Source organism: Ceratotherium simum, chromosome 4 (genome assembly GCF_057802395.1).
Source record: "Ceratotherium simum simum isolate JZ-2026a chromosome 4, ASM5780239v1, whole genome shotgun sequence".
NCBI classification, from domain to species: domain Eukaryota; kingdom Metazoa; phylum Chordata; class Mammalia; order Perissodactyla; family Rhinocerotidae; genus Ceratotherium; species Ceratotherium simum.
Window position 1 is genome coordinate 83704308 of NC_141903.1, and position 24899 is coordinate 83729206.

The 24899-nt window shown below is 35.1% G+C and overlaps 1 protein-coding gene across 7 annotated transcripts in view; it reads right to left on the bottom strand.

Annotated features, from left to right (window-relative positions):
• Nucleotides 1–24899, bottom strand: part of XRCC4 (X-ray repair cross complementing 4) — a 234099-nt gene that overhangs the window by 123888 nt on the left and 85312 nt on the right. For 6 of the 7 annotated variants that reach the window (XM_087430087.1, XM_087430088.1, XM_087430086.1 and 3 more), the window contains 3 exons: nucleotides 19521–19687; nucleotides 12579–12731; nucleotides 11427–11533 (listed from right to left, as the gene is read on the bottom strand). In XM_087430087.1, the coding sequence (XP_087286213.1) occupies nucleotides 11427–11533; nucleotides 12579–12731; nucleotides 19521–19687 (427 nt within the window). Of the gene's footprint in view, nucleotides 1–7583; nucleotides 8379–11426; nucleotides 11534–12578; nucleotides 12732–19520; nucleotides 19688–24899 lie in introns of those variants that run through there. The other variant, XM_087430089.1, reaches the window with a different exon arrangement.

A 24899-nucleotide genomic window follows, 5' to 3' on the forward strand; every position in this document is an offset into this window, starting at 1 on the left:
AGTCTATATTTTTTTAAATGGCTATATGGACATTTGGTAGTATTATTTACTATTTATTTAGCACCTCTTTACGCAAGATTTTTTTAAACTCAGAGTTTTAAATTTTATTTATTTTTATTTGTTTCCCCCAAAGCCCCAGTAGATAGTTGTATGTCATAGCTGCACATCCTTCTAGTTGCTGTATGTGGGACGCGACCTCAGCATGGCTGGAGAAGTGGTGCGGCGGTGTGCGCCTGGGATCCGAACCCGGTCAGCCAGCAGCGGAGCGCACGCACTTAACCGCTAAGCCACAGGGCCGGCCAACCCAAGATTTTTAATCAAGGACTGAGTATAAATCACTGTTCGCCTGCCTTATTTGCTTTGCCATCAACTCGTAAGAGAACCTCCAACAGAGATATGAACATTTCCATTTATCTTAATGGTGCTTTAAAGTCACCAAGCTATATCTTTTCCTAGTTGAATGTGTGCCCACTCCATTAAGTAAGAAGAAAAGGAGTCCATATATTCCACCCTTCCTCTTTTAGGAGCTTTAAATTATTTTATAAAAATGAAGGCATTAAATATACTTGAATTTAAAATACAAAGTCATACTCATAGAACTCTAAGATTTTAATAAATTAGAGTGTTGAACTTTAGCACAGGAAGGGCTCTCAGAGATGAGCTCTGTGGTCATACTGCCTGGGTTAGAACCCCAGCTCTGTAACTAACTAGCTGTGTTATCCGGAGTGAGTTCTCTAACTTTTTTGTGCCTCAGTTCTCTCAGCTGTAAAATGCTGATAATAATAGTATATACTTCATAGGACTGTTGTTAGATGTAAATGAAACAATGCATCTAAAAAACCTAGAATAGACTCGGGCACCCACATAAGTGCTTAAATAACTGTGAGTCTGTAGTAGTTGTGGTGGTGGTGATGATGTTACTAGTAATAGTGGTAATGGAACTACAACAGAACAATAACAGTAATAGTAATAGTAAAAAAAGAGGAGGAGGAGGAAGTGGGGGAGGGGGAGAAGTAGTAGTAGTTACCATGATCGTAGTAGCAGAATTAGAATTAGAAAAACTAGTTGTAACAGTCATCATCGTCAGAATAAGCATCATCTTCCAGGGGTCACAAACTCAAATGCTTCCAGAAATCATGCAAGTGATATCAATGAGTGAAGTGAGCCAGACCTAAGATAAAAGGGAGTATTGAGGACCACAGAAAACCAGGGAACCTATGCCCTGTTTAAATGCATTCAAACTTGTTGTTTGAAACACTGATGTCACCAAAGGAAAAACAAAGTATGTGACCTAAATCATATCAAGGATCAACAGTTTACAACCTCTGATTTAGTCTAAGTTCTTCATGTAAACTGAAAAACAATCTGGCTGTTACTATGGCTAACCACTGCACTTGAAAAGAAGCCTCACCAGCAGCACCCTAAGTTCTTTTTGTTCAGTCATTCCTCAAATTATAACCCTCCCTCTCTCCTCCCAAAACCTGAGGGTCACTAGGTATATGTTTGCAGCTACTATTTTCTCAGCATTGCTGAGTTTTACCACAAGGCTTGGATTTGGCACTGAGGGTCTACTTGTAACTGTTCTCTTTCACAACATCATGCATTCAGACTCTGCTTAGCAAGCCTGCTGATATCCATCCTTCACACATCCCCAGGCCCTCAGAGCTAAGCCGCAGCAAGCATCATGTCAATGCTGGTGGGCTGGCGACATTCCAAAACCTCATCACTGGTAACCTCCTCTATCCTTTTGATCTTAAATATGGCTTATAGGTGATGTTGATGAAATGGCTCAAGGAACCAGACGGGCCGTTTGCAGTAGAGATCCCTGTCACAATCACAGAGAGTCAAGAATCCTACATATTACATTAAAGACACTCAGCTGATTTAGAGATTGTTGCTGCATTATAACCACCTTTAGTCTCAAATGGGTCATGATCTGCAATTTTTACAGAGCCAGTGAAAATGCGTAGTTTCATTTTATTAGAACAAATTGATAAATGATCCAGGCTTTCTTAAGTCTGTTTTACTACCACGAATCCAAAAATCAGTGCAACACCTTTTGCATTTCTTAGGTATAAACAGTCAGTTACAACCACAATCATCTACACCCACCTAAAGATCTCATGACCTGACATTAACAGCTTCATAAAGACTTGGTACTACAATTTGATTTTTCACAATACTATAAAGCTACTATAGAACCACAGAATCAGCCTGAGATGGAACTTTTCAGAACACCAAGACCAATGTGTTAAATAGAAATATAATGTGAGTCACATATAGAATTTTAAATTTACTATTAGCCACATTTTAAAAAGTAAAAAAAGAAACAAATGAATAGCAATAATATAATTATTTTAACTAAATATATCCAAGATAATTATTTCAAGATTTAATTAAGATAAAAATTTATCAGAGACATATCATATTCTTTTTTCATACTAAGTTTTTGAAATCCGATGTGTAGTTTATACATAGAGCACATTTCAATTGGGACTAGCAACATTTCCCATGTTCAACAGCCTCATGGAGCTAGAGGGTACTTTACTGAACAGCGTAGCACTAGACAGACCTCCAGCCTGATGTACTGACAGATGGTGATTCAGCTTCTGCTCCAATGCTATTTTCTCTTCTTCTCATCTCATCTTATTTAGTCTAAGCTTCAGTTTCCTTTAACAAGTCTTATTCCATCATTTCGGTTTAAACACCATTCTCCTAGGTCAATGATTCTGAATCTTTTTTGGAAAATGGTCCTCATTGAAAATATAACAAAAATTTGGATCCTTGCTCCAGAAAAATGTACATTTGCATTGTTATGGGTTGAATTGTATCCCTCAAAAAAGATATTTTGAGGTCCTAATCCCTAGTACCTAAGAATGTGACCTTATTTGGAGACAGAGTATTTACAGAGGTAATCAAGTAATGAGGTTATTTTTGTGGACCCTAATCCAATATGATAGGTGTCCTCATAAAAAGGGGAAATTTGGACACAGATACACACAGAGGGAAGATGATGTGAAGAGATGTAAGGAGAAGATGGCCATCTACAAGCCAAGAAGAAAGGCCTGGAATAGATTCCTCCCTCACGGCCCTCAGAAGGAATCAACCCCACTGACATCTTAACTTCGGACTTCTAGCCTCCAGAACTATAGACAATATATTTCTGTTGTTTAAGCCACCCAGTTTGTGGTAATTTGTTATAGCAGTCCTAGGAAACTAATATATGCATATATACATATAATTTTACATATCATCCCAAAGGGCTCAAAGATCCCCCCACTAAACACTCTATAAGCACCAGATGTTAAGAACTCATTTTGAGATAGAATGGACCAAATTAAATAGCATGTATGTAATATTTCTGTCAACTATTAACATTAATTATATCAACCAACATCTGTCCTAAGTCCATTCTCAGATCAGTCCTCTTACCACAACAATGGCAAAAATACCATTTTTTAAACCATCCTCAGAATTCCTGCAAGTCACTGCATGTTCTGAGGTTTAATATTATTCTCATGAGTTCATGCTACACTTTGAGAATATATCCGTGATTATATCATCCTCTCCCCATATTTAGTACATGTCCTCTTAAATCAGGGACACACAGAGACTGTCCTGGGGAAATACTTGTTTTCTTTAGATACTCTCCCTTGTCTCATCTCATTCATATACAAGTCAAAACCATCTAAAGAAGGATTTCCCACATGGATTGCATGGAATAATAACATCGATTGAAAAAGTTCCTATGGTCTTATAATTTTGAGAAATATTTCACAGTACATTCCACCCTTCATCACTGTACACATTAGCATATTAAAGATTGAGAAATTATGCAGAAAAGAAAAAAAATGTTTAAGTTAAATAAGTGACTGCATAATTTTTTCTCATATATGTAATACCCATTGAAATACCATGTAGACGACTACTTACATCAAGTCGCCATAATCTGTAAAATTCTAGTCACAGATGCTTGGAGCAAGATGGTACAAATATAACCATGTAGCAGGCTAACTTCAGGTTAGTAGATCCATTGGCCCAACCCACTTAACTGCTGCCAAGGTCATTACTTACTTCCACCAACAACACTGCTGGATGTGGGTATCACCCTCCACAGCCAACTGAGCGAGCTCTTTTTGGTCCAGGGCCAGGCATAACAGTTGCCAGTACCCATGACCTCCCAGGTCCTGATAGAACTTCCATACTGACCAAGCTCAGGGAGCTGGGGGTGGGGGGAGGGGGTGAACAACAAAGGGGGCAGTCCTAAGCAAGAATTCCACAGACTCCCAGCTCTTACCTGAATTTATCAATTTTTCAATTATAAACATTTCTCATATTGCTGTTTGCTTTTTGCCAATTTCCATGGCACTAAAATGTTTGTTGGTTTCTTTTTTGTCTACAAAATCTAAATTTCAGATTTGTAGTTACTTTTTAGGGAGAGGATTTGCCAACCTTCTCATTCATCCACAGCCAGAGACAAATATTCTTAACAGAATTACTTTTTGTCTCTCCAAGAACATATAAAGATGTAGTAATAGTTGCCCAGGAGGTCATATCAAAGTAATATTTTAATAGGGGGGTATAGGGAAATTAACATAGATTTGCTAACAACCTTTGGTACATTTGAGAGTTATCAGGTAAATAAATACCAAGTCAAAATCTGAAGCAATTAATATACAGAGGGAGTGAGATAAGTCAGATAGAGAAAGACAAATACTGTATGATATCACTTACATGTGGAATCTAAAAAAGCCAAACTCATAAAAATGGAGAGTAGAATGATGAGTACCGGTGGCAGGGGCAAGGGGGGTAGGGGAGTTGGGGAGATGTTGTTTAAGGATACAAACGTGCAACTAGTAGATAAATAAGTCCTGGAGATCTAATGCACAGTACAGTGATTATAGTCGACAACACTGTATTATAAACTTCAAAGTTGCTAGGAGAATAGATCTTAATTGTTCTCACCACAAAAAAGAAATGATAAATATGTGATTGATAGAGGTGTTAGCTAATGCCATATAGCAACATATAAATGTATCAAATCAACATGTTGTACACCTTAAACTTATACAATGTTATATGTCAATTGTATTCTCAGTAAAAAAAATTTACAGAGGGATGACCTCAAAAGAAATATGTGCATTCTGGAATTTTCTCCACAAGCTAGATATCATAAAGTCTTATTTGTTTAATCTGATGATGTTGACTATCTTTCTAGAGAATTTACGTACAAATAGGATCTCTCCTTTTTTTAGGAGAAAAAGTGTTCTCATTATTGTATCACATCATTGGCAATTTCCCTAGTGTTAGGAAATTCTAAGGGTTTTTACAATTTCTCAAAATGAGATGTGCAAATGTGGTTATTTTATTGTTATAAAAGGCAAATATTTTCTCATTCTTTTCTCTTGTATGACCAACAGTAACATACTTAACCTTTCCAGACCTCTGTGCCCTCTTCTGAAAAATGATGGGCTTGAACTAGAAGATCTAGAACTATCTGAGATCTAGATTTCTGAAGTTGACAGTCATTCCTCAGCAATGCTGCTAACGTGTAAAAGCCTACAATTGCTAGGAAATACACCCAAAATGCTTTTCCAGTTTTGTGATAGGTTTTACTAAATCAAGCTTTTATTTAGAATTTAGAAATAAATGTGTCTACGATAAACAAGTTGGATAAGATGAAGGGCATAATCTGTGATTCTAAAGCTGAATTTCTGAGTAATCTCTTTGGCAGGACATGCTGTTATCCCCTCTGTGAGTAGACATTCACTGTTCGAAGCAACAAGCTCTTTGATACTTAGAAATTTTGGATTCTGTTCTATTTTTAAAAGCTACTATATCAGTATTCATCAACTGTTTGACATAGCCATTCATTTATTCTCAAAAAGGCTATTCTATAATCACACTTCCTTTCAGGAAGCCCACCAACTAAGTAGAAGCCTAAATTACTGATAGCAGTTATACAGGGACCTTCCTGTTGGTTAAGAAGCAGGACTAATTAAACTAGTGTGCTAAATCTCGGGCTAATAATTACACATAAAGGCGGAAAGGAAGCTTATTTTCTTTGTTTTTAGTGGTTGTGCACCTTTAACATGAAGCTAAGAAGGGTAAAATATTCTAGAATATGTATATTTTGTATTTGTACTTTTAGTAAGGCTGATTTAATTGGTCTCTACTTGTAAGAAATACTGTCAATTTCTATTAATAGAAATAAATATAATTTTAAAATATTGATCATTTTTTAAAATAATTTTAAAATAATAATTAATGAGGCATTAAAACAATCCCTCTTGTGATGGCTAATTAGGAGTCAATTAAGCATAAGCTTTCAAAATGCTTCACAAGAAAGATCCTATTTCTATGAAAGAAATCCAATTTTTCCAATAAATATTCACACACATTTTGAATTATGTTAAGTGTAAGAAATGTTTTGCAATAATGGCTAAAATTCTTAGAATATTCATATACATTTAAAAATTGCTTTCACATATAATTCTACTGTTGTTACAGTATCAAAATGGTTATGAAACCATATAAAAACTGCATAACTATGATTATTTTTTAGGTTATATCAGATATTGTTGGTGCAATTGAGAGGCCACTTGAATGCACTGCTAGAAGTTCTGGCACTCAGACGCCATACTAATTACACTTCTATCTCTGTGTATTTTGGTGAGGTTCTGTTATTCAGTGGACCTAGTTCAACTTGAAGTTTCTCCACTGCCACGGACAGCAGGTGTTACCTTGATTTGTGTTCAAAGAAACAGAGGGTTTCCTGTAGAGAAGGTTGTTTTACCTAACAAGTAATAACCTAACAAGTTTCCACTGAATTAAAAAATAAAAACAAAAGCAAAACTTTGGAGGTAGGAGGAGTCCAGACCAACCGGGAAATCCTTAAAGCCACAAGGAGTGAATACAAACAAGATGGGACTAAAAGTGACCCATCCTCCTTTGTAATCCAGGATTTGAGCTATAACACAGCAACTAGTTTATCTATCATAATCTTAATCTGAAACAAAGTGCAATACCTACGAACTCTAACCCTAGGGCCTTAGTATGCAGTCATCGTTTAGGAAATAAAATCTGTAATACCATTGCTACCCATCTAGAAATTCTGGAAGTTCAGACACACAGAAAGTAAATCTTGCTACAGAAAAATATAAAATGTAGTTGTGGGGTGGTATAGACTGTGATGTTCAAGTTTCAGAATACTTTGGAGATCTCCTTTTAGCTAATAAACTATAATGAATATTTTAAAGGTTTTTCATATTATATGGTGTAGTACATAAAAGCACCATGTCATTCATTAGATTGGACTACTTATCAGTAATTTCCTCAACAATCCTAATGATAGGGAGAAAACTGAAAACTTTGGAGAAAAAAGGTAAGAAAAAAGATTGCTTATTCATAAAAATTTTACCTATCAGTTTCCTGCAAACTATAATATCCCTACCCTACTTCTGGATATATGTATAAAAATAAACAGACCTTTTCCTTGAATGAATATTGTGAAATGACTAAATGATCTCAGTCTTGCTAAAACCTCTTTTATCATGCAGGAATGGGGAAATAATGTGAAGAACTCAAGAAGAAATGTGGTGATTTTAATAATTAACGATGAAAATACATTTACATGATAAAAATTACTACCAAGTTATACATGTAGTCATTTAAAGAAACGGCTTTCTGAAAGACAGAGTAAATGTATTAAATCCCATCGATTTCTTTTCCTCTTGTTTTTATTGTAGAGAAAGTGCTCATAAACCTGCAATATCTAAAATCAATTCACATATTTACTTGTACTCTGAGAATAAGTAATTTATTATCAAGATGGCAAAATAAGTTCAAGAAGAAATTCTCACTGCTCTGCCCAAAACACATAGTAATAATACATAAAATACCAAAAGACAAAGCTGTGATTTAAAAAGAAAAAGATCCCACGGACTAACAATGTATTTTGTCCTCGTAAAAGAAGGAACTATGGAATCTGGTAAACTATAAGGAGGCTCATTTTATTGTTTAACAACACTTTCCTCAGATTTATGGGATCTAGTTCTTTTTTTATTTTTTTATTTATTTTTTTTAAAGATTTTATTTATTTATTTTTTCCCCCCAAAGCCCCAGTAGATAGTTGTGTGTCATAGCTGCACATCCTTCTAGTTGCTGTATGTGGGACGCGGCCTCAGCATGGCCGGAGAAGCAGCGCGTCGGTGCGAGCCCGGGATCCGAACCCGGGTCGCCAGCAGTGGAGCGCGCTCACTCAACCACCAAGCCACGGGGCCGGCCCAATGGGATCTAGTTCTTAATTCAATAACAAGCATTTGAGAGCTGAGGTTCATTTCTTTTATAGCAAACTTCAGTTTTCTGAATATTTCTTACTGAGGGAGAAGGAAAAGTATAGTTAAAACTTCTAATATAAACGATCTTAATTCTTGACATCAAAAACTTGCCAAAAGCAAGTTAAATGCAAAAAAAAAAAAAAAATTAGAACGAGAGACCTATGCATCAAATATGTAGTGAACTAGATATGAGTTAAAGAAAATATGCCATGTAAAACACAGAAAAAGTATGCAATGAACTCAACATTTTTTGAAGAGAAGAGAAATTCTGCCCAATTTAAAATAGTACAATTATAGCTTAAAGCTTTGCTTAAAAGAGAATGAACACACAAAGGACTCCATTCTCATACAGCCATATTAACTATGTATTTCTCTTCAACAGTGATATTCATCTACTTCAAAGCCTGGTGAGATACTCTGAATAAGGAATAAAATCAAAGGCCATTGTATTTAGGAAAGATTCTGAATATTTAAGTTAGAAAAAGTACAGATTCTCTTTGTGAGCTTTTGATTACATTTTATTCAAGAATGATTTCATTTTAAGTGGTTCACTAATATAAAACAAGCATAGCCTCCAAACGAAAAGAAATTTAACTGACGTGCAAAAGTGTGAGTGTGTATGTGTGCGATCCAATTCGAATCTAGTTAGAATCAGATTAATCAATCAACTAATTTAATCAACATCAGTAAGTTTCCACGACCGCAATTAAACACCTTCCTATGTCTTTGTCCATTTATTCCACCTCCTTTCCTGTCATGAGGAGAAGTGCCCATGCTCCCAGCTAAATGAATCCTGCCACTTTTCCATTTGATCCTATCTTCCCTTACCTACTCAGAGACAGTATTCCAGCAACTCTTACCTCTGTCTGCTGCCTGGACATTTTTTCCTCTCTCTCCTTATTTACTCCCAGCAGTACACAAACATGGTATCATTTCTCTCATCTGAGAAAAAAACCCTCTCAACCCCATTCCCCCATCTCCAGCTGCTGCCCTGGGTTTTCCTTTTTCTTTACAGTGAGACTTGTTACAAGTGTTGCTTAGACTGGCTGTCTCTTCTCCAATTCTCTCCTCTCATTCTTTTTGAACCTCTTACTCTCTTCTACTCCCGATCATTCCACTGAAAATGTTTTCTTAAGATTCCCACAATAACATTTGTGTTGCTAAATCCATCAGTGAATCCTCAATTCTCATCTTCCTTAACAAATTTGCAGCACTCAGCTCAGCTGATCACTGTTTCCTCCTTGAAATACTTTCTTGACTGGCCTTCCAGGATACCCTGCTTTACAGTATTTGCCTGCTGGCTCCTGGATGCTCCCTCTCAGTGTTCTTTGCTGGTCTCCTCATCTTCCTGACCTCTACACATTCAAGTGTACCAGGGCCGGATTCTGGGACCACTTCTTTCCTATCTTCTCTAACTCTAAAACTCCCTTGATATCTCAGCCAGCTTTAAATGTCATCTTTCCTTACATCTTCCACAGGAAACCCTCCCCCAAACTTCAAATTTGTATATCGAACTCCCTATTCAATATCGCACAATTAATGTTTCTAAAACTGAGTTCTTAACCTTCTTTTGCAGTCCCCCCAACTCCATTAAGGCAACTGCATGCCTTCAGTAGTTCAGTCCAAAAAACTTACCATTCTTGGTATCTGTCTCTCTGTCATGACCCACACCCACCTCACCAGCAAATCCTGCTCCTCTAAACATATCTAGCACCTGCCTGCTGTTTATCACCCTCACTGCTATCACTCTGGCCTAAGCTACTCTCAGCCTTCACTCATTGTTGTACTAGTTTTCCATTTCTTCTATCCTCTTCTACGATTATCATCCTGTACTCTATTCTCAACACAACTGCCAGATTAGTCCTGTTAAAACTTAAGTCAGATCATGTCACTTGACTGTTTAAAACCCTTCAACGGTTTCCAATATGACTCAAAGTAAAAGCTGAAATCCTTGCAATGGCCTATAAGGCCCTACACATGATCTGGCTTCTCTCTAACCTTATCTCCTAATTCTCCCTAATCTTCATCTTTCCAGTTTATCCATACCGCCCTCTGGGGTATTGCTTGAATACATCCAGCAATCTCCCATCTCAGGGCCTTTATACTTAACTGCTTTTTCTGCCCAGCATGCTCTTCCCATAGATGGACCTGTCACCTTTTCACCAATGCCTTTTCTGGTGCCCTGGCTAAAATCACAACCCTCATCCCTATTCCCACCCTGACATTTTCTATCATCTTTTCCTGGTTTATTTTTCTCTTTAGCACTTATCACTACCGAACATACTTTATATTTAATTTATTCATCTTCTTATTGTCTGTTTCCCTGACTAGAATTAAAACTCCACGAAAACAGACATTTTTGTGTTTTGCTCTCTACTGCACAGAAAAGTTCCTGGCACATAATAGACACTTAAAAACATATCTGCTGAATAAATGAATCAAACATTTATTTTGAGAATATTGGGCTTACATCAGAACCATCTAAGTATAAGATGAGTTCAGGGGCTCCTACCTCTAGGAAATCTATAAAACTCTAGAAAATAATCCATGGGTTTGAAAACCTGCTGGTTACTTGATCTGAGGGATTGAGTAAGGCTCACTTTAAACTAAACTGCCATCTCCCTTCTCGTCTTCTGTCCCATCTCACTCTATGGCAATCTCTTTTCTGAATAGTAAGAGAAGGCCTCAAACTTAGTATAATCTAAAGCTTCTAGATCAGCCTGCTCCACTGCCCCACCCATAGCTCCAGCTAGATAAGATCCCAAATGTTAAAAGCATCCAGCTTCAAGCTGGCGATATTTAGGATGAAGGCATATCTTGCTTATTCCTTATGCACCCACATTTAACAAGGATTACTACACCTTGGTGTATGTGTGCATGCTTGCTTGTTGATGCTCTAATGAGTTGCTGCATTTTATAATAAATATTAATTTTTAATATTAAGTATTTGAGGTTCTAGACTGAAAACCCTAAAGAATTTATGTAGAAAAAAACTTTCTGATAACATCTTTCATTATGGTTTATTATCATTACGGTAATAAGCCCAAGAGAGATATTCAACAAAGGAAATAACCGTATTTCTCTCACCTGGAGCTAACCCAGAGGGATCAGGCAAGTTTTCACTGTCCTCATCAGTACTTTCACCATAGGCTGCGTCTCTGTCAGCAGTCACTTCAGAACATGTTGTAGTTTCCCTAGAAACAGAGAAAGGTAGAATTACAAATTATTGGCTCACTCCTGACTAGGTATCAAATTCACCAGTAAGTAATTATAGAAAATATCCCTGGAAAAAGATTCTAGTTAAACAAACATATATTGAAATATATATGATTTAGATGAAACCACTTTAAAGACTATATGTTAACTCTCTTAAGAACAAGTTTCTCTTTTATCTAAAAATTTAAATGTGTTTTAGTGCTAACTATACTTAATTCTTATATCAGTTTCTTATCACTTACTATTCTTCTATCAAAATACTATTCTACCAAATTTTCTTCTGTGGGTCACAGAGTGTTCAACATTTTACTGACCTCAAAGCAATTCTGCCTTTCATTTAATCTCCCAAAATTCCTGAGATGAGTACCTTTAATCTTGTTATGAAGATAAAGTAAGGCACAGAGAGTTTAAAGGACTTGCCCAAAGTCACGCACTAATAGATATCAATGGCAGACCAGAACATCTGACATCAAATGTTATATTCTTTATATCATGCTATTGGTAAACCTGTGCTCTCTCTCAGACTCAGGGCAATAAATCCAAACCTATATCCACTAATGCCTAAAACAATTATAATTGTCCAAAGCCATACCAAGCATAAGTCACCTATAACTCTTCCTTAAAAATCAAGTACATCTAACCTCAGAGCCACTTGATTATAAAGTGAACCACTGCTTAGATATCAAGATTACAAATGTGCATCCAACGCTGTAGTTTTGTAGAAGAGGAAAGTTTGTAATTAATATATTTTAGTGATATCTAAGAATTAAACAACTAATACTTAGACAAACCTGATGCCAGTTTTATGATTTAAATATAGGTGACAGTTGGGCAAACGTGGAGAGATCACACTGAGAACTCTTCAGCCCACTGCATCCCTGTCTAACAGCCAGAGCATCCAACCCCAGACTATCAAGTGGTATCATGTTACTAGAAAGTTGGGACCTAACTTTCATTAAGTTTGGGAAGAAATTCCACTTAAATTTATGCATCTGTCATTCAAAGACAGAAAGGTAAAAATACCTTTCATGCTCGATGTTCTTTTCCAGTTCTTGAACTTCATTTAACAATTTATGTAAGCTTCTGATCTTTGCTTTCTTCTCATTCAGCACCAGAATAAACCGTTTATAAAGATCAGTCTCCACAGCCTCCTTAGCACTCACACATTTTTCAAATCTGAAATGTATATGAACAAATAAATAAATCACACAGTTTTGCTTAGTGTTAATATTACTCAGTCTAACACTGAAGATAATTTCAAGAAAACTTTTCAAGAAAAATACAATCAAAAATCATTTTTACGTGTTTTTGCTGATTTAAAGTTTTACATAGATAAATAATTAGAGCTTATTAGAAGTTATTAATGTTAGTAACCTATGTACTGAGATAAGAATCAAAATTGGAAACTGATACAAAAAAAGCTGAAAAAATTTAAATGCCTGAATGTAATAATTTATTCACATCTATGGTTTATTTCCAAAAGAATATTTTTGTGGGAGAAATTTCAAGCAAGAGTAACTAAAGCCTATGTTTCCTGTACTTTGTTAATAATAGCAACCGTGATCTTGTTTTGTGATTAGGTGATTTATCTAATCTGTTGCCCTAAGTAGATTATGAACTGCTCCATAGCAAAAACATGACTTACCCAGTTATATCCTTATAACCCAGCACTATACACACACACACACACACACACACACACACACACACGCATATATCTACCAAATGAAAGTATCCAACTTAAAATTTCCAAGATGAGATTAATGAAACAGCAAATGTGAAACACTACATCAGATATATAATACAGAACATAAAATTCTCTATCATTTATAATCCTTCCTAAAATGTTCAAATGAGTTAACAAGGGATTGTATTAATTTTAATCTCCCAGATATATATATATATAAAGAAAGCAAAACTAGCAGAGGTGCATATACTTAATACGTGTATACACCCTGAATAAACTACTATTTCAAAGACTCAAATATAAATTATTTCATGTACAATATTCTTTTAAATGTAGTCTAGTTCTGCCTAGTTTTTTTTTTTTTTTTGTGAGGAAGATCAGCCCTGAGCTAACATCCATGCCAATCCTCCTCTTTTTGCTGAAGAAGACCAGCCCTGAGCTAACATCTATTGCCAATCCTCCTCCTTTTTTTCCCTTTTTCTCCCCAAAGCCCCAGTAGATAGTTGTATGTCATAGTTGCACATCATTCTAGTTGCTGTATGTGGGATGCTGCCTCAGCATGGCCAGACAAGCAGTGCGTTGGTGCGCGCCCAGGATCCGAACCTGGGCCGCCAGTAGCGGAGTGCGCGCACTTAACTCCTGAGCCACAGGGCCGGCCCCCCCTAATTTTCTATTTACCATACTGTTTATTTATACTTCTGTTGTTCTATACAGGTATCCTAGTATTTTAATTTTATATATATAATTTATAATATTTTTTCAGTTTAATAATTAGAAAACTGTCAAAATTTTATACTTTTGATATATATGCTTTTGTGCTTTCAACAACCTACCTATCTAGAGATGCAGAGATGTAGGGCCTCTCATGGGATGAAAAGGAACATATGGCAATATATTTTCTGGGACCAATTATAGCCCCCTAATAGCATAGTCGTTGCAAAGCTGTGAAAACTGCATAAGGGCGGAGAGAATATGTGTTCTTTGGTCGCTTTATCCTCAATGCCTAGCACGGTATTTGGCCTTTGACAGATGTTTAGTAGCAATTTATTAGATAAATGAATAAAGTGAGTGAGTTAATATGGACATCTTACAAGGAAATGGAAAACTAGTGATTCTGAATATTAAATTTCATTCATTTAATAGCTATTCACCGTTGTAACAGTGATATTTTTCATCTTCGGCTTCTAAAAAAATTGCTGTAAATATTAATATAAAAGTACTCCTTTCATCAAACAAAGCTCTCTAAGAAAGAAGTACACCAAAAGGTGTGGGGAAAAAAAAAAAACAGCCAAAGTTGAAGAGGAGCTGCCAATATTGACGGCTTATTTTAAGCAGGGTCATGTCACTGCATTTATATTTCCGATGCAAAGTGTTATGTAAACATTATAAACATCTTTGTGTACTATTTTCTAATTAACACAATGACAAAAGTTTTTTAAAGATGAATAGAACATACATACCACTAAAATACCTGAGTATATAATAAAATACTTTAAACACATGCAAAGTAAAAACCAATATATAAAAATGTACAATAAAAATCTTGTATAATGTTATAATTTATTATACCAAATTTTAGGAATAGTAACCAACTAGTAATTTATCTGATTTAAATGCATATTTAATTTCCATGTAAATCACTTCAATAATTCTTGATTGACAAATTATGTGTACTTATTAACTATCAAGCAAATTTCTAAAACTTTATTAAAATTAACATTTGATATAACATGAATTAAAAATGAAAATAGGAATCAAAATGAAATACTGTTAATCTAAATAACTAGTGTCACAGCTACATTGTCAAAGGTAGCAACATTTCTGTGATAAAAAAGCAAACTCAATAGAATGAATGGCATCATGTGAGTTAACCTTGCTTGGTTTTAGCAAAGCTTTAGGATTTTGTTGCCACTAAACTTCTGATCATCATTTGAATGGATAATACTTCCTAGACAAAGCTGGGGAGTTTGGGTTGGTTGGGACAGAATATTATTGTGAACAGTTTCAGGATATGAATTTACTCTTAATTATTCAATATGCAGTAACTAAGACGTATATACTATCCCCCCCACCCCATTTTTAATGCCAGTCTTCCCTTATAGCATTGTGATATTACTATGCCTTCCATATGACTTGCCTCTTGGCAACTCTCCAACTCAAGAACTAGACAGGAATTATAGGAAGTGAGACCATTTAGTGGAGGACAGAGATGGGATTCACTGTTATGTTTAGTGACACTAAAGGAGAACTTACACACAACTACATTAGAGCACCACTAGTCCAAGGATCATCTCTAAGGCAAAGCTTAAACCTCATGAAACCATAAATGGCATCAAACAGGAAGGACCTAATGATGCTTCATCCTTTCAGCAGCGACTAGGACAACGGAACAACAATGCTAAGTTTAATTAGCAACCTAAGACTGAGATATCTAGGAACTTGGACCAAATGGGAGTAATTTTTAAAAAATTAAAAGGATAAAAACTAAATATGGAAAAATACTGATAATTCAAAATAAAATATTTCTGGGTCAGAAAACAAAGAATCTAAGAATAACATGTCAAACAACAACAACAAAAAATAAGAGCAGAAACAAGGCAATTTCATGCAGAAATAACACCCAAAATAAAACAACAGATTAAATGACAACCCAAAATAAAACAATAGATACATAAATGTGAGCATATGGTACTTAGAAACAGTGCAGTAATCCTTATATTTACAATCAGCTCGGGCCAAATTGATATCCAGGTCAGGGTCGTACAGCAAAAGAAAATCTGAATAGAGTTCAGAGGACAAAGAATACTAAAAAGAACTGGAAAAGAAAGCAGTGGTAAAGAGATTTAATAAGCCTTTAGGTACAGAAGAGAGTGAACAGCTGTTTCTCATCCTTTCTGATGACAGAACAAGAGGAAATGGCCTTCAGCTATACCATGAAGGACTCAGATTACCAATAGACGGAAGGAAGAATTTTCTGACTGTAACTGTTCTTAAACACTATAATGGGCTACCAAGGGGCGCTGAAGATATCTCTTAAGGTCTTTAAAAATCGGACTGAACTCATCTGGATAGAATGTGATCCTAGCTCGAAGGCAGAAAGAGGAAGCAGAAGAGCTTTCAAGGCTCTTCTATTCTAATGACTCCATGAGTGTCACCCCAATTCAATCTGCGGAAAACTGCCTCCAATTATAGGTTTATAATAACTGTAACTCAGAATAAAGCTGGAGAGTTTCTAACTTGATGTCTGAGTGCAAACAAAAGACCTATTCAGTAACATGGAACTTGAGAGTTGTTATTTGAAATTAAGTAGGAAAAACCAGTGAAATAAATATAGCTAATAACCTGAGGATTCACAGACATTATTTCTAATGCTTCCTCCTTTATTAAAACTATACAAAATTAAATTAATCCAGTAATGTCACTTGTTCAAAATGGAGCTAAGGCCACAATTATAAAACAGTAAATAAAAAATAACAGCAAATATATACGTTAAAAGTCTACACATTAGAGCTCATTCTTTTTCCTCATACTGCAATTCCTCATTCCTTACTCAAACCTCATTTATTCTCCACGGTCATCCCAAATGGAAATAGCTTTAGAGTTGGCTCTGCTTATAATAGCGATACATACTTAAATACCAAAATATATGCAAAAAATACCCCCCAAAAGTAAAGGAAAATTTAATTCACAATTTCAGACATACACTATTAACATTTCATTTTCTCTTTCTAGATATTCTCTATCTAAAGATATATTTTCCAAAAAATTGGATACAATTCATATTTTTGGTAATTCACATTTCTCCTCATAACATGTCACATTTTCCATTATAAGCACATCTGTATATGACTGCTTTGGGTTCATATAATAGTCTATTGTGTATTAAATATATCTCAGACTTATCTTCCATAGCTTCTATGGGATTCGCAGCCCCTATTTTGTGCCCCTGTCCCATGCAAACACAGTCTGAAACAATGATGGGCAAGAAATGATTGGACCATGGATGGACACCGATACAAGAGTAATCAGAGGCTGCCCGGAAAACTGAACTGTGGCCAGGCCTAACATGATAGTCCCAACTTTAATGATTCTCTACTTCCCACGTCCTGAGTTACCTAACTCAGTATGTTCTTGTCCTACTTCTAATCCCTCTCAAGACTCCCGATCAGTACTACTGCATTACAGAAGCTGGAGCTGTAAATCTTTTGCTCATTTTCCAGATACTAAGGCTCTAGAGAGGGAACACTGCTTGGCCAGGAGCAAGATGGATTTACAGCTCCTTAAAATGGACACATTCTCCTCTGATAGGAAAGAAAACCAAATTTGGGAAAAGATAAAACTACTAATCTGACATCTGGTAGATAATCAAGAGCCTAGAATTCTCTGGAGTGGACACTCTTTCCTCTCAGTTTGGAGGACCAACCCAACGGCACACATCTTCAGCCCCTGAAAAACGTCTAATCCAGTATTTACAAAAAAAGAAAAGCTGGCGCACAAAGAGGCAAGTGATAAGATACACGGCTGTGCTTTTGATCAAACAGAAAATCTTCTGCCACAATAACACAAAAGCACTTTCTGGACACTTCCAAAATAGCAAATCAAGCATCTGTGGGCCACAGATTGTATGTATCGCTCACACACACTGTTCTGCGGCACAGAAAGCATTTGTCTCCTCTGTGCTTCCTGCTGTTTTCCATTCCATGGCAGTGGCTTGAATACTGATGAGGTAATACCTCTTGCAACCTCTGGCAGACATTTTAAAGCAATTTGTTCAAGGACCAAGTACCCAGTCTGCATTTTTGTAGGCAATTTGTGGATCAAATTTCCTATCATCCTGAGGGTATTCTGAGTTTTAAATATAATGGTTTATCACGACCACGGGACATCTCTTTTAATTTGATTTATTTATTATATAAAATAGAAAAACACACCCAAGCTATAGATATAGGCCCCAAAACATGCTTTCTAGCACAGATATTTGATCTTGATTCATACTAACATAAATAAAACAAAAGTTAAAGAGAAAAATTAACTTATTTTTCTGTATGGTTTCCTAATATTTTACATAGTTTTGATTCGGTTTTTATTTTTATATAATTTGAGATAAAAATACTTCAGAGCTAAAAGAGAACAAGATAATGACTTTCTTAATATAATAACTGAGAGCCAAATATAACCAGGTGTTAGGAACTTAATTTTCTATTTCTGGCATTAATTAATAAATATAATTGAATGTATAGAAACATAATTTCTTTTAGTCAACCTCATTCTCTCATACATATATTAATAATGGTAAAACTCTTCACTATTTTTCATGTACTCCTCCATGCTTAGTAATGTTCATAAAAACAATCTCAAGGATTGCCCTCAAAAGACCATAAACAGGATAAATGTTCCTATATTTTATAGCTGCTGGTTTGAATGAAAGAGAAAAAAATCTACTGGATATACTGGATGTAATAATAATGATAATAATAATTATCATTATTATATACATTCCACATAATTCTTTCAGACACTGCAAGATATATACATACAAACATATGCTTATTACATTACATATGTCTCGGCAGAGATAGAAATGTTCACAAGAGACATCTTATTTCCTTCAAACATCTTTTACATAGTAGAATAATACAGCCTAGATTATGATCAAGTTGAGAAAATGCACATTTGAAAAGATAACTGACTTTCCTCTTCATCATTTAAAAAATAAGGAGCAAAATCAGGAAAATAAAAGGCTTTCAAATGTCTCATCCAGTAGTCACAATTACCTCATCTTTTAAAAATGCTGGTAGTATGAATTTCCAATCAATCAGGAAAAATAAATCTCTATCAGCAGCCAAAACACATCATTTGAAATAGTTGCCATTCATATAAAGATTCCAAATAAGGAATCAATTGTGCTTATTTATATTTCATCTCTTTTTTATTCACTACTAATCCTGTAATTTGAGCTAAAGTAATCCTTATAAACATCAACTTCCTAAATTTTGACTAATATTAACGAGTTCTAATTCTCATTGCCCAATTACTCCTTATTGTTTATAAGTTGCCACCAAATACTAATGGCCTAAAAGTGTTAATAGACTCCTATAATGCACAACAGTGACCAATAATTTGATTTAATCATATTGAGCAAAGGTACAACTAATGACAGATTTTACTTTGAATATGTGGTAGTCTACATGTATCTTAAATTTACAAATCATCAACTTAAAGCTACAATGACATAAAGAGCTGAGTGTTCTTACAACACAAGCTCATTATGCACACACCGTCCTTGAACGTCATTCCAGTCTCTCAGAAGCCTTTCATTTTCTTTCTGCAGGTGCTCATTTCTGGCTTGGCTTTCTGCGATGGTGTCCAGGCAGTCACAAATAAGTTCTCTAATGACCTCACCTGGGCTTACAACTTTCTCTAGGTTGAAGGAACCAAGTCTGAACTAGGAAGAAAGGAAAACATGATTAGCTTTGGGAGAATATCAAGACTGAGCAGCCCAGTTTTAAGTATACATAATTTGCTCTGAGAGGAAAAGGCGTAAGATTCAAATACAGTGCATTTACCAGATATAAATACAGTGAACAAGAAAACTGGGCAGCTTCCTACTTTCCCATTAAAGTTTATCACATAAATCAACATATAACCTAAGAATAATTTTTACAAGTGGTAAGTCCCTCTCCCACCTCTTAGCAGAGAAGAAAACAACATAAATACCATATAAGCACACTACCATCTGTTTGCTACAAGCTAATTTAAGTCATTCTGCTCAGATAAGAAAAAGAATTATACATGAAGATTTTTAATGATAGTTTCTGTTAATACTGATAGTAAAATGAAATAATTGACATAGCCAATTTCTGAAGGAAGAGCAGAATTTTGGTAACAGCTAAGAGAAGTATAGGGTTTTAGGAAACTGATAAACCCGGGGCACCAAACAATAACTAACTAATCCTTTACCAAAACCCAATAATTTAATACTATAAATTACAAATAATAATGTCAAGTGCCAAGTTTGAGTACTTTTACATAAAGGTAAGACTTATAAAAATATCTTAATTCCTCTACCAGAGGCATTTAAAAAAAAATATAATACAGTTTAGCTATAGCTATGGAATTCTGAAGGGAACACAGGTTCTCCTTATTTGGCAGATAAAGATACTGAAACATAGTGATTAATAAAGTTAGAATTATTATAACTAAAAATAAGATTTTAAAAATAATAATTATTATAATATAGCTACCATGTCTTGCAGTTGAAGTATAACTCAAGTATAGTGCAAATACAAACGCATCTAATCATTACCAAAACGCATCTATTATACCCATTTTATAGATTAGTAAACTGAGGTTGAAAGTAGTAATCTAATATATCGAAGGGATAAAGTCAAGATCCTACTATGCTATGCTGTTATGCTGTTTCCTGACACAAAAGGGTATCCTAACTAAACAACTAGTAAGAGGAAGAATTAGGTTCAGAAGCTACACATAATTCTGAAGAGAGACTCTAATGGCACTGAGTGAGTTGCAAAATTGAGAGTAAAACTGAGGGGTTTTTTTTGTTTTCTGTTTTTGTTTCATTTTTTAGCCTCCTAGGTCAATAATTTCTATTATGGCATTTATCTAATAGGAACATTTCCAAAATGTCCTGCTTTTAAAAGGATAATTCTACATAAATGTTACATACAGATTGAGAAATATTTAACAGTGGTTGATAATTGTGAGACAAATCCCTACTAGTCAATTTACAAATAAAACTAAAAGTCACTAAAGTAAAAATCCAATGTTTGCGATCTGAGTGGCATTTTATAAAACATTTCAGTCAATTCTGATAACTTAGGATAATTTGGATGTTTAATCCCACAGAGTAAACTTTTCTGGATGAATTATGTTTACTAATTTACTTTAAATTTCCAGATAGAAAACATAGGTAGGTGTCTTACTTAATATTTCAGAAACTCTGCCCCAAGGCTTAAAAGCTGACAATTCCTAGGTGTTGACAAACATTTATTTATACTTGTTAAAGTGTAAAGGAAAAGCAAAGAATATTTATGTTCTTCAGTATTATGGGCACATTTTAGAGGACTGAATATTACTGTTCTATCCACAAAGAAATTATGTATGTATTTTTTTTGAAACCTAAGCAGGTCAAAATGTTTGTTCAATCCTTTAATTTGTTTTATCTCACCTCTTCCTGTTTCTTAACAAAAGAAGTGGAATCGGGCCGCACGGTGGCATCGATGTTAAGTGCGTGCGCTCTGCTGCGGCGGCCCGGGGTTCTGTCCCGGCACGCACGGTCGCACCGCTTGTCAAGCCATGCTGTGGCAGCGTCCCATACAAAGTGGAGGAAGATGGGCACGGATGTTAGCCCAGGGCCAATCTTCCTCAGCAAAAAGAGGAGGATTGGCGACAGATGTTAGCTCAGGGCTGATCTTCCTCTCACACACACAAAAAAAGTGGAATCAGATTAAGAAAAATTGTCCTTTATCTCAATGAGTACACCCAGTTGTATTAGGCTTAAATGTATAACCTGAAATAAGCTATTTAAGCAATGTTTACCAAAAAAAAGACTTGGAAAAATTCTAAGAATTTCCTTTTTTTTTTTGTGAGTGAGATCAGCCCTGAGCCAACATCTGATGCCGATCCTCCTCTTTTTTGCCGAGGAAGACCGGCCCTGAGCCAACCTCCGTGCCCATCTTCCTCCACCTTACATGGGACGCCACCACAGCTTGGCGTGACAAGCAGTGTGTGGGTGTGCGCCTGGGGTCTCAACCCACGAACCCCGGGCCGCTGGGGCCGGCGAAGCGGAGGGCTCGCACCCAACCACCTGCGCCACCGGGCCGGCCCCCCAAGAATTTTTATTTATTCAGTTTATTTAAGACTATTTGTCACATCTGATTTCTCTTAAACCTAGAATCAAACAGCCAAAGGCATTTGCAGTTTTCTCATATAATGAAACATGAGTCCATTTAACAAGCACATAAGTTTAAATACGAAAGTTTTATCTATATAAAGAATATATAAATTGAAAGTAAATTTGAGCATTTACCTTTTGAAGCTTCTCTTAGTGTCAACAAACACACAAAAAAATAAAGATAAAGGTCACCTGTAGAATATTACTTTTTTGAGTCGATAAAAAGCCCAAGAAAAATTAAGCTTATTTTATTTTTAGATAGCAGATTATGTTATCAGTAAAACATAAACCCAAAAAGTGACTTTGTATTCTCTCATTATTACAATTGTCAGGTAGCTTTGACTAAGATGGACATTTTTAGAAAGAGTTTTTCATCACTTGAAAGTTTCAATAATGCCAAATTAATAATGAATTTGTGCCACACTTTGATCTTGAATAAAGTAATTGGTAAAATACTAATGGATGGATAAACACAAGTCCAGCCCCCTACCCTTCAATCTTAGGTGGCAAAGGAAGAAGGGACCAATTCTAAATCACTAATAACAAAGAGAATTCTTAAATCTTTTCTTGGCTATTCAGTACAGAATAAACTTAAAATGTCATCCCTTCTTAAGAGTAGACAATTATTTTTTGGTTTCTATTTTCTAATTTTATTCACTTAGTTTTTGGTCCTTTAATAGGTGTGAACATCTGTTATTCCAAACAATAAAAATAAACAAGAAGTCTCCAGAAACTCAATCCAAGAAAAAGATTTTACTTCAAATATTCAGATTATTTTTTAGACAAATTCTGGAATGTATGAGAGAGTGACTCTGCTGGCCATTCTGCCAGTATACATATGATTCAGAGCCAAGGCAGGAAGTACACTTCCACTCTCACTGCTGCTGTTCCAGCCTGTCCGCATGATTACAGATGCAAGGGGCCACATGCCCATAGGCACTGGACTTTGATAAGGACCTTGTATCAAGCCTAATGAATGGAGCAGCATAAAATATTTCTGTGCTCTAACTCTACATCTAGCTCATCCTTATACTGCTCCTCAAACGAAAAGTGGCAACTTAGGAAAGTGCTGATTTTAAACCAGCAAATTAGCACAAAAGCGATATTGCATGGTTGTGTCAATTTTTAAATCTTTTACTTTAGTTTTTGTTTGACATGTAAGGCTATTAGTACAGCTGTTCTTTATTTATTAGTTCTATCATTTCAAAATAATCGACAATATAAAATCAGGACTTCAAATCATACACCAGAGTCAGAAACCATAAATTGAAGACATTTTGAGAGCATGTCTGTGCTGATAGAGACATGGGAAAAAATAAATTTCTTTTTGTAGTCAGTCTCAAGATCTTATGGAGAATTCAGAGTACACAGACCTGTACTAAGCACCTCATTCAGTCTATAATTGTAGAAGATTTTAAGCTATGTCTTTATTTTGCTATGTAAAAAAGTCGAGAACAATTAACTTTTTAAATATTGATAATCATAGTAGGTTGCACTAGTTGGCTCTAAGTGGTTATCATTTTAGCTAGTAAAACAAACAAATAATAGAATTTTTGATCTGATCTGCATTAAAATTTCTCCATTTCAGAAATCATATCTATTTTCTTTAGCCAGGGCTTTTTTTATTCTGGATATCTGTGTTTCTGTCAATCCGTTAAGTCCAAGATTAAATGCCACACCCCCTTACCCATCACTTCAAAGCCCAGTTCTCTTTAACTACATTGACCTCTCTATTCTTAATACTTCAGAGTTTGTCTCATACAATTTTATACTCAGTTTCATCCTGCTTATATTTTTCTCTAGTTGTTTCAGAAATGTGGTCTTTTCCTTTAAATTTCTAGCTCTTTGAGATCAGAGGCCATATCTTACACTTTTTCCATAGCATCCACTGTATCTTGCACAAATCTGGACACAGATTAACTGCTCAATAAAAACTTGAATTTCTTTTATTGGAATGATCATTATTAATAAGGGAATATAATTATAATGGGGCAGGTAAAGAAAAGAATTGAGACAGTAATGCTCTGAATACAAATTAAGAAATATTTTAAGCAGTTTAAAGGTACAATAGTTTTATTTTATTCAATAGTATAATTTAAACAAAAAGGACATGGTTAAAAAATTGCATAATAGCACTTGATTCTGTGATAATATACAGGTTTGATAAAACCTAAACAGATTTGTTTTTTAAAGAATATATAGATATAAACTTATATACTCAGTTTTCAGGTTCTTTGGAGCAGCCAAACAGATAAAAGAGAATATAGAGTATTGGTAAAGTATACAAAATAAACTCCATGAATAACTACTAACCAATTCCTGGTGGCCATTCTGAATGTTTCTCGGGGAGAGGAGGATTATCAAGGTGTGAGTTGATAGTCTGCTTAGAGCATATCAACTAAAGGGTTTGAGTTTTGATACATTATCAAAGAAGTCTAAATAACCTTCAGAATTAATCTGCCTTATTGTCCTAGGAACCAAGACGTAAAGTTAAAGGAAACAGAGGAATAAAGATATCTGGATGTTATGACTAGGCAAATAATGGTCAGATAGGAACTCATTTTTTTTCAGTATGTGTTTTTAAATTTATTCATATCAGAGAAAAGTTTAGCTGTATCTAGATATGTGTACACTAAAAAAGTAAAAGCTGTCCTTTATAATTTATAATATCGAATATTTTGTCTATTGGAGACAAATACATAGTTGCATGTACATAGTTGTAAAACATAGTTCTAAAATTCTA